Here is a 10,409-nt window from a genome sequence, read left to right as displayed (position 1 = left end):
GGAAATGCCTTTGCCAGCTCCAAGGTCTCCTCCCCGCAGCCCTCTCTATTGTCTGGAGAGATTTGTGTACATCCGATTGAAGAGGTTTCCCGCCCGCAACTGCGAATCAGAGAGCTGTCTCAAAGGAAGGGAATCATCCGAGCTTTCTAGCTTTTCTGACTAAGGCTTAGCGCCACTATCTGCCAGACCCTTTGACACCTCTTGTCAGTTAAGCCTTTCGCCACTCGGGGGACTGAGGAACTGAGGCTGAGAGGAGTCAAGTTTCCCAAGGATTGGGTTTGAAACCCAGTCAACAAGGAAGGTGTATGGGACTATGGCTGCCTTACTTCCAGCCGTGCTCTCATCCATAACGATATATTTCCTTTGAGATAGGGCTCCCTACAACCACAACTGAAGGCGTAGCTGCTGTTCTGCAGACCTTGGACCTCACATATTTTGGTAGGTGGGCAGAATCTCCAAAGTGCTTCTCATTTGGATTTAACAACAATATAAAAAAATACACATCAAGGGACAAAATTAGACAAGTCCAGAGTCCAGCTGGGATTTCATAAAACCCAAATGGGATGACAAGTAAATGTCAGTAAAACATCTGATTATTTTGAACCACAAGATACAAACTGTTAACCATTTAGAAACATCATGGGTGATTGGTTTTCCACATTCTGTTCCATGCTGTCAGTGGTCACATAAATACCATCTCCAATCACAGATTTAAAGGAGAATTGAGTACTCAATTTTAAAGAAAACTGAAAGTTCATGGGCTCTCAAGCTCAAGGCAGTATAACTGGAATGGGAATCTGGGTAAGTTCCTTCTGTCCCCAGCAAGTTGCATTTTCCCCAAGCCCAAATACATTTTCTTGAATCTCTACCCCACCCCCCATTAACTAAAATGAATATTCAAGTAATGAAACCACAAAAAAAGGTCGTCAGAAATGTTGAAAGAGAATAGGTACTTTCACTATCAGAGATGGTTTCCTCTTTTCCCACAAGATGTCTTATCAGCTTTCACCCTGAGAAAACCATAAAAAGTAAGAAAAAGAAACTTATGCAATAGTTCTCTAAATAAAATACTACACAGCAGGCTAGTCATCCTAAAAGTGATGTTGTTTAAAGAGTCAAAGTACATCATCCAACAAAATCAATATCCTATTAAGTTAGAAAGGGTTCTGAATATCAAAGACCAACGAACTGAATAACTTAAAGTATAAGTACACGACCCAGGGGATTAATCACACACTGTCATGGTGAAATTAGGGCAATTCTTCCAATCATTAACGTTTTGCTTACAAAAATGTGCTTTTCTATTTGTCTTTCTGCTAAATGATAACCGTTTTCAAGTTGAATCTCCTGATAAAAAGAGTTAAAAAACAAGACAGGAGTTGTGCTGTAAAGGTCATACATGCTGCTTCGACATGAAATAGCCAAAAGACAAACAAATGAAAAATGCCTGGATTGTAGGAAGAACTTGTAAATATTCATTGGCAATCTGCAATGGGGCATTTCAGAAAACAGTTTATGCCAATCTGTGTCCTGAGAATATTCTACTTCCTCCAGTTAACATGCTCTGGGTTTTTAGGGGTAGCTTTAGAGTAAGAGTATGAGCAACTTGAAGAGAGAAATAGGCTTAAATTGGAAAATATCCTGGCTTCAGGGAATTGTCGACTTTAAAACAAGATTTCACCCCACAACTTTTCTACTGTCAATCAATACATTAGCCTGTATTTCTCTGCTTGATAGTCATGATACAGTTATTTTCAAAAATAAACATTAACCAGAGGTTATCTCCAGGAGTGAAACACACACACTGATTTCAGGATTGCTTTAATTCAACATTAGGTCCACAAGCCTCCCATTCTCCAAAAATCTGATACAGACAGTCCCGTTTTCAAACGAGACTGATTAGGACCTTTGAAACCTTGATGTAACTTGTCAGGCAGGGTCAGGGAGCTTGGAGTCTGCAGCTAATGGGAAAGGAAACTCTCCCACTGGATGGCTACACCTTGGGCTCCAAAATTGAGGAGATACAGGAGTAGAGGAAAATGATTAAGAGAAATAGCTTTACCTTAATTTGGGACTTGGGGATTGGAAGGAATCTTACAGATCAACCAGACCATTCTCATTCTAAAGATGAGAACACTGAGGCCAAGAACTACAACTCAAACCCAAATCTTTAAACTCCCAGGCCTATCTGTGCACACCTATCTGTTTGAGGACCCAGTATGAATTTTCTCAGAAATCTTAATCCACTTGCAATTCCAGGGACCATCTTGGAATTTAAGGAAGCAGGATGTGAACAAGTCCCTAAGAGCAGTGACTTTTTCACTCTATCTTCCCTCTCCACCAGCACCTGGGTGTTCAAGTGTTGGGAGCCACAGTCTTCATCAGCCAGGCCAGAGGCAAGGTCATTCCTTCACAGATCTCAGCGCCCAACTCTACTAAAGGCCTCCGAGGAAATCAAGGCTAGAGGAAGAGATTTCTGGGCCTCTCCCTCCGCAGGTCTCTCTCACCACTTTTCTGGAATGTCAGGGGCCTGATGATGGTTCAGCTGGGCAAGCAGCTCCATAGCAGCCTAGCAATATGTCGGACAGTCCAAAACCTCAGCTATCTCATCCCAACTTTACCCCCCACCCCCAAACCCACCTTCACCTCAGCACTCTTATTCTCCCCCATCTCACAATAGCCCTCCCTCGACCCGGCGCCCGCCACTCAGCCATCAGTCCTCCTGCCCACCTCCCTGGTTCATTTACTTCCCTCTGCCCTCCCTCCTTCTTCCTCTCAGTCCCCACCTCCACCCACTCCTACACCTGCCAAAGTTCCCCTGAGGGAAGCGAGTGAGGTGACAGGGCAGGCCCCACTTTCTTCTTCCACACAAAGAACGCTTTAGAACAGTGGTTCTCAAAGTGTGGTCCCCCGACCAGCCGCTTCAGCAGCACTAGGGACCTGTTAGAAATGCAAATTCCCGCCAGCCCCCAACCCCTAAACTCGCTGAATCAGAATGCCTGAAGGAGGAGCCCAGCAATCTGGGTTTCCACAAGCCCTGCCGAAGTGCCAGAGCCGCCGCCTAAGCGCAAACCACCTCCCGGCTCCTCCGGGCCTGGGTCTCCCCATCCCCCAACGCGGAGGGGGATGGTTGCCGCCCACCCTCTCGGCCTCGCGGCGCCGAGCCTGCTCCACAGCCCTGGCAGCCGAGGGGATGAAGCAGTGTTGACTCACGCTGGTCAAGGACGGCGGCCCGGCGAGCCGAGGCGAATTGAGGGGGCCCTGGCGGCCCCGCGCTCCGCGGCGCAGCGGGCCTCAGCCCGGGCTCTTCTGGCCTCCTGGCGCGGCCGGCGCTCTGGAACTTGCCGCGCTTGGGTCTGCGGACCGGAGACTTCCCGACGCACACACTTTTAGCCCCCAGCCAACCGCTCCGGGAGAGGCAAATCCACCTTCCAGGTGATCTCCCGCCGGCCGAGGCCCAGAACCGCGCTCCCGGGACATTGCGTGTAGCAGGAGCCCGAGCACCAACCACCGCAAAAGGCTCCGGCTCTTCTCGACTCCCCAACCCAGCGCCCAGCACCGAGCCGGGCGCCCAGGAGGCGCTTTAAGGTTTTCTTGGATTTTTTTTAGATCAAAGAATGAGATATCCGACGGGGTCAATCGTCCCACCGACGGATTTATTTTATAGTCAAGTTACTCATTAAAAAAAAAAAAAATCTAAAACTAAAAAACAAAAAAGGAACACCATTTTGGCCATTTTTTTTTACAGTGAACAATTATATATACATTATAAACACTTTGATATAAAACACAATTATCTACAATCTACTTACATTTAATTAACTGCTACTTCTAGTTCATCTGTGATCAATTTTAGTCACTGACAGTTCCTCTGCTTGAATTGGACCGAACCATTCCCTTATCACCGTGTCAAACAGGTAGTAAGTGATAGGGCACAAAGCATTTAAGATTCTTACCAGCTATCTCTCTCAGACAAAAAGAATACATACATCCCGGAGACAAGAGCTCTGAAGTGGTTTTGCATTTAAGGCAACAGTATAAAAATTTCATATAAAAGTAAGAAGTGTTTCCTTTCAAAATATACCAAGGCTGCCTTTAATGTGTTCTCCCTTTCCAGTGCATACCTCTCAGTTTGGGGTGCCCCTTTCCTTTTCCATTAACTGTGATATAGATCCAGATTATAGGAATGACATTCAAGAGGATACTATTAAAATCTTTAACATTATAACTTAAAATTTTAACAAATAGGTCAGAATTACTTTTTATAAATAGAAATAATGGTTTACTTTGAAAAACAGGGATGGGTTTAATCAGTGAGAAGTCACTTTATCATAACAACCTAAAATCAGCACATAAACCATTTCTTAAGTAAAAAAAATTGATTTTGAAGTGAGTTTGTTAATTAGCCAGTGCACCAAATATTTTAGGTTTCCAGAATACTATAAAATCAATTCCCTTTCTCATACAGGTTGTCAGTTCTTCCATGAAGATTTTCTGTAGCAAAATGTTATTCCCAAGTCCAGTTTTCTGAACATGCTAGTACCAGTGGTCATCATCCAGCATTAAAATAGCCTTTATCGCCTTCAATGTCCACTTCCTGATCAGAATCTTCTGAAATTTCGGATTCAAGGTCTTCCTGGGAGGCAGGGGAAGGCGAATGCTGAGAGCTATCCAAAGAAGCACCTTTGTTCTGTTCACTGGGCAAGTCTTGCCTCTGGTCACACGGATTGTCCAGACTTTCCAGTTCTTTTTTATTGCTCTGAGGATTTTCCTGAATGAAAGGAATAAAGATGGAGATTGGAAGGATCATGTGATATGTTGAGGCAAGAGACATGCATCAAAATGTTTTTTCATCTTACATCATTTTTAAAATTTTTAGTTTATCACATGCTTTCAGTTATAATCCTTTTATTCAGAAAATACATACTTGTGCTTCTTTCTCACTTTGGAAGAAGAGAAAAGAAGCTGTCACTTTGGAGAAAGATTATATTCTAGCCAGATAAAAACCAGTCATGAGTATAACTGTAAATGTATGTCAATGAAACACTTAACTCTAGCCCAGGCCCATGGTCTCAAGATTCTTAAAAGTGTAGAAGGAAATAAGTTAGATAACTACAAATACACACTATCTCCATTCGCTGACTATCTAATTCTTACCAATTAACATTTTAAAAAATATGAATGCTAATTGGTGAATTGAGGAAAAAGTTTCAATTATTATATTTTTATCCATTTCTGGAGCAAATTTACATACACACAAATATGTTTTGCAAGTTTCAAAATCATGGCAAAGAAAAAATGCATAATTGGAAGAATATTGCTAATGGAAAAAAGGAGACAATTAACTACAATTCACTTAAAATTTGAAGGACATTTATAGAAAATATTCCCATGTTACATAGAAACACTATTTTAATAGTCCCAGGTAAATTGGAGTCAAACTTTTAACCAAGAACTTAATAAATTAGTGAATTTTTAATCCAGTGTTTGTCTAAGATGGATATGAACACTATATAAAAACATTATGACACAATGCTAAGTTTTTAAGCAAGACTATAGAATAATATATTTACCAGGCTGGCAACTGTGTAAAAAATAGATACACATGGTCAGAGACTGAGAGGAATCTGCAAATATTTAAACTGTGTTAGAATAAATTATGGAGAATTTATTTTCTGTTTCAAAATGTTTTTTGTGTTTATGACACCATCTTGTTTTTCAAGAAAAATTAATGATTACTACATCAAAAACCCACATTGCTTTCAATTTCATCATCTGTATTTTTTTTTAAAATATTTTATTAGAAACCATGTATACAGTGGCAAATGGCTGAGTTAGCAACTGGCAAGTAACTTTGGAGAATATATCCAGATTAGGACATCTAACTGAATCTTTAGCTTTAAGTCACTAGAGCTTTTCTAAAAAAACCCAAATTAGCCTTTACTTTTTATCACATATTGCGTCACAAGGTCATTGGAAGAAAGACTGTAAGAAAGTTTAAACTACTTTTCAAACAGGCTTGGATATTTTCTTACATGTTTTATATTCATTTGAAAAGCTGGGGTTAGATGGAAAATAAGTTTTAAACTCTTTAATTCTTCTAAAAAACAGTGCAAACAAAACTTAAAGGTGTTTATTTCCTTATATTTACCCTTGAATTCTACCTGGTTTTATTACCGCTGTGTAAATAAAAGAAACAATTTTCTCCCAAAGATAACTGCTTAAGTCATTTACTGTCAATTACTTTATCTTTCCTGCGTTAATTAGATAAACAACATATGGGGTTTATAAAACAATTAACTGGGAGTTTTACTAGCCAGTGTGTGAAAACCTAAGCTTAATTGATATAGGAACTGCATTAGGTGCTTTTAGCATTATTGCCACCTGAGCGAGTCATCCTGAATTTCAGCAGGAATATTTGCCTTTTTAATCAAGGTGAAGAGGTTAAATTAGTCTCTCAAATGACTTTTGCATACAACCCATAACAGGCCTCGCATTGAGATAACATGATAAAAAATATTTATTTCCATAGAAACAAAACCATGTCGATACCTGTTTTAGTCTTCTCCATTTAGCCCGTCGATTCTGAAACCAGGTTTTGACCTACAGGAAAGAAAGAAGGAAAACTTGCCACCGGCCCAGAAATTTGAGGGATCCGGGGGAGAAGGGCAGAGAGGATCAGAGGCTGTCGAGCAGACGAGCCCTCCAGGCGCTCCAGGCGGTTGGACAGCGCGTCGGGAAGCGCCAGAGCGCACCGTGGTGGCTCCGGATTATCTTTCCGGCCCTGCGACCCCCACCTCCAGGCGCCTCCTCCCGGAGAAGGCTCCGGCGCTCACCTGCCTCTCGCTCAGCTGTAGCATCTTGGCCAGACGCTTCCTCTCCGGCGGAGAGAGGTATTTCTGGGTCTCGAATTTCTTCTCCAGTTCGATGGTCTGGTCGTTGGAGAATCTCACCTGGCCGCCTTTCCTTTTATGCAGCGGCCTTTGCAAGAAAGGGCTCCAGAGCAGGGGTTTGCCTGCGAACAGGAAGAGCAGCGGTTGGCGATGGCCCTGAAGCCACAGTAGACCCCCACCCTACCCGGCCTGGAGTGGGGTGGGGGTGGGGTGGCAGAAAGGGGATGCAGGAGGACACCCCACCAGACATGTTCACATACAGCCACAGCACACACATGAACCCAACTAGCTCCCACCAATACACATGCATATCCACATACACACACAAAGTCGCACACCTAGACTGCATATGCACATAACCTGCCCAAAGTGACAGACCTACACTGCATATGAACATAGTCCACCCAGTATACTCAGTCACATACAACCATCACACCCAAGCTAGATACAAACACACAAATCTTTTAATATCCAAAAGAACACCCACTACACGTTGACCTCTTCCACCAATCACACTCAAATTTGTACACAACTTTTTGCATCCTCAGGTCTTCTCCCCTGGTGAACATCACTTTCCAAATTCCAGGGTGTATGCGTATTGAGAAGGAGTGGGGCTGTTACACACCCCTAGGCGTTCGCCACCCGGGGTCGGTCGCCTGAGCCTGGCCTAGGACCTCGCGGCTTGGCTGCGTGGGAAGCTCTCAAGACAGGCGTCCGTGTTAGGCCGTGCGAGGATCCTCCAATCCTGGCCCCAGGGCGCCGCGGCCTTCTCTGATTTTACACCCAGCCGCGGGACGGCCAGTTAAAGCCACCCCGTGGGTTATGGCAACATTTCCGTCAATGTGTTTCCTGTTGGTCTATCTCGAAAAACTCTTTGCTTCCTCCTGCGCAGTCCCAGCAGTAACCCAAGGAAACCCAGAACGCACTCTGTGCAATCTTTCATCCCCCAGGCCCAGCCCAGCTGAGGGTCCTGCTCCGAGCAGCGGCACCAAACCTTTGAGACTGTAATCAAAATTACAATATAATTTAATAAACACTAAAATATAATCCCCTGAAAATTTCTCTAAAGATAAGAGAGAAGATGGAAGATTGGCTAGAGGCCGCGCCATAGTAATAATGACATTAAGTTAATGTGAATTGTCTCCAGGGTCCCTCCAGAATCTGCCAATAACAGAGAGTTGGTTTTAAACCCTAAGGTGAGATGCCCCGTTTCCTTATCCGCCCCCAGAGCTTCCGACCCCGAGGACCAACCCTGAGCGCGGTCAGGGCAGCCTCATTTCTTAGGGGACCGAGGAGACAAGCCCCGCAAATTCTATATGCCTAACGTGCCCGCGCTGCCCTTCCTATCTTATGCCCGGGGATTGAAGCTTCCTACTCCAAAAGTCTGTCTGTCAGTCCGTCTGTCTACGAGTCTGTCGGCCTGCCGCTAACCGCTTTGAAAGCTGGCATTGTTTTTTCGAGATTTTGCTTGCGTCAGGCTTCAGACTGGTGCAAAACAGCCAAGGGGGGTAAAAAAAAAAAAAAAGGAAGCAACTGGTTATTTTAGCTGCCATAAAGTCACATCCCACACAGAGGAAATGAACAATATCAGAAAAACGGATCCCGGCTATCAGAAGTCGAGTGTTTCCTGAATTTGTCTGTATTGAGGATGTCGATAAAATAATCAGCAGCGTGCACTACTCCGGGGGAAGGGTCTGCTTCATGCAGTCAGGAAAACATTTAACAGCTTCTAAAACCAGATTTACTCCTATCGAGAACTCAAGATTTCCTGTATGAACGTAAAGGGTCAGGCTCTCTCACTGCACAAGCTTGTTGAACCTGATCCAGCCCCGTAACCACCCGGGCCTGGCAGCTATCTCTGTCCCGCAGGGGCCGACCCGGAGCGCCTCGGCAACCCCTTCTCGGTCCCTCCCGCTAAGGGGGCCCCACCCTGGGCGACACGCGCGGCCCGGGGCTACCCTCGGCCACCCGCCCTGGCAGCAGCGCCCAAGGTCTTGCCTCTGCCGCGCGCCCCGACGCCTGCAAGGTGCAGGAAAACCAATCTGAGTCACCTTGCGGTCAGCCCCGACCGCGCGCCGCCGGGGCCTGCGCCTCCAGCCCCGCGCGAGCCCGAGAGTCGCTTTTCAATCGCTTTTGCTACAACTTTCTACTACCTATCCCCCTCCGTCCCCGCCGCCTCCCGGGCGCTGCCACCTGCCGGGTGGCGCCTTCCTTGCCGCTGCCCCAGCTCGGCCTCGCCGTGACCCCAGCCGCCTTACCCAGGGGGTCGTGGCGGAGCAGGGCGTGCGTATAGTCGTTCACCGTCCGCGGGAAGGGGTACAGAGGGCCCCCGAAGCCGCCAGGTCCGTAGGCGGCAGCCAGCGCAGCGGCAGAGTGGTGCGAGAAGGCGGGGTGGATCGGCGTGGGCTCGTACACCGGGGTCCGGTAGGAGGACACGAGGCTGGTGAAGGAGGAGTTGGGGGACGGCAGCGTGGGGGTGGGGGTGGGCGCAGCGGGTCCGCGGCCCAGGATGTCCTCGATGTAGAACGGCGTCGGGTGCGCGGGCTGCAGCAGAGGCGTGGGCGCGTACAGCGGCACCCCCACGGCGCCCGCAGCCGCCGCCGGCCCGGGGTGAGGGTACTGCATGGCTCCGCTGCGCTTCGGCCCCTCCGAGAGCTGCCCGCCCGCGCCGCGGCGTTACATTTATCCGCGCTCGCCGCTCCCGGCGATAGGCTCCGCCGGCCGCGGGGTGGGGCCGCGTTCGCTGGCCCCTTCCTGCCGCCGGGCCCCGCGGCCAATGGCGCGGGGCCCCGGGAGCAGCCTCCCGCCCACCCCTGGCCCGCCCCCGCTGGCCGAGCTCCCCGCCCCCGGGACGCGCCCGCTCCTGGGCTCCTTGGGCCCTGCGTCCAGGTGCCCCGCTGCTGCCGTCGCCTCTCTGGGCTCCTGGCATCTTGCCCGGGTCACCCTTGAGGAAAACCCAGGGCGCACGCCCGTCGAGAGAGGTATGAGAAAAGCAGCTGGCTACAGCGCGAACTCAAACGTCCTGACCCTCACCAGGAGGCGCCTCCGCCGAAACCTGGAGCACTGGTCCAGGCTCCGGCCCAGGGTGGCGACAGCGGGTCCCCGGCAGGCCCCGGGAGAGGCACAGCCGGACGTGGGCCCAGCGGGCATAGAGACCAATGGCAGGGCCGCGCCCTCACAGGCCTGAGAACAACCATCCCGGACGGCGCGCACCCTGGAATAACGGTGGCTCTGGCTGTTGCCCGAGCGCCTCCCGAGGTTTTAGCGGGAAGGAGTGATCAGGGTTCCTCGGGTTGCTCCAAAGAGAGCCTTGGCCCTTAGTTCTGTCCCGGCAGGGTAAGGATGACTAGACTTCAAGTGCTTCGGACTCTTGGCCGCTCCAGTCGGTTTCATGTGGGAGACTAGGACTCAGCTGCTTCTCTGAGGACGATGGCAGATAGTTCTCCGGGCCAGAAATCAGGGTCCTCAGAGCCCGGCAGCGATTGTGCAGTCTTCTCGGAATCTATGGGGGCTGCG

General features: G+C 48.1%; 1 protein-coding gene across 1 annotated transcript; it reads right to left on the bottom strand.

The window, feature by feature from the left end:
• Positions 1–4,259: 4,259 nt before the first annotated feature.
• HHEX (hematopoietically expressed homeobox) lies at positions 4,260–9,569 on the bottom strand. Its single transcript, XM_037805127.1, has 4 exons — positions 9,152–9,569; positions 6,837–7,015; positions 6,553–6,603; positions 4,260–4,771 (listed from the first exon to the last, which is right to left on the bottom strand). The coding sequence occupies exons 1-4, from the start codon at positions 9,516–9,518 to the stop codon at positions 4,553–4,555; spliced, it is 816 nt and encodes a 271-aa protein (XP_037661055.1). The 5' UTR covers positions 9,519–9,569; the 3' UTR covers positions 4,260–4,552.
• Between the last annotated feature and the right edge of the window lie 840 nt (positions 9,570–10,409).

Source organism: Choloepus didactylus, chromosome 15 (assembly GCF_015220235.1).
Source record: "Choloepus didactylus isolate mChoDid1 chromosome 15, mChoDid1.pri, whole genome shotgun sequence".
In the NCBI taxonomy this organism is placed as follows: domain Eukaryota; kingdom Metazoa; phylum Chordata; class Mammalia; order Pilosa; family Megalonychidae; genus Choloepus; species Choloepus didactylus.
This window is presented reverse-complemented; position numbering and strand designations above follow the sequence as displayed.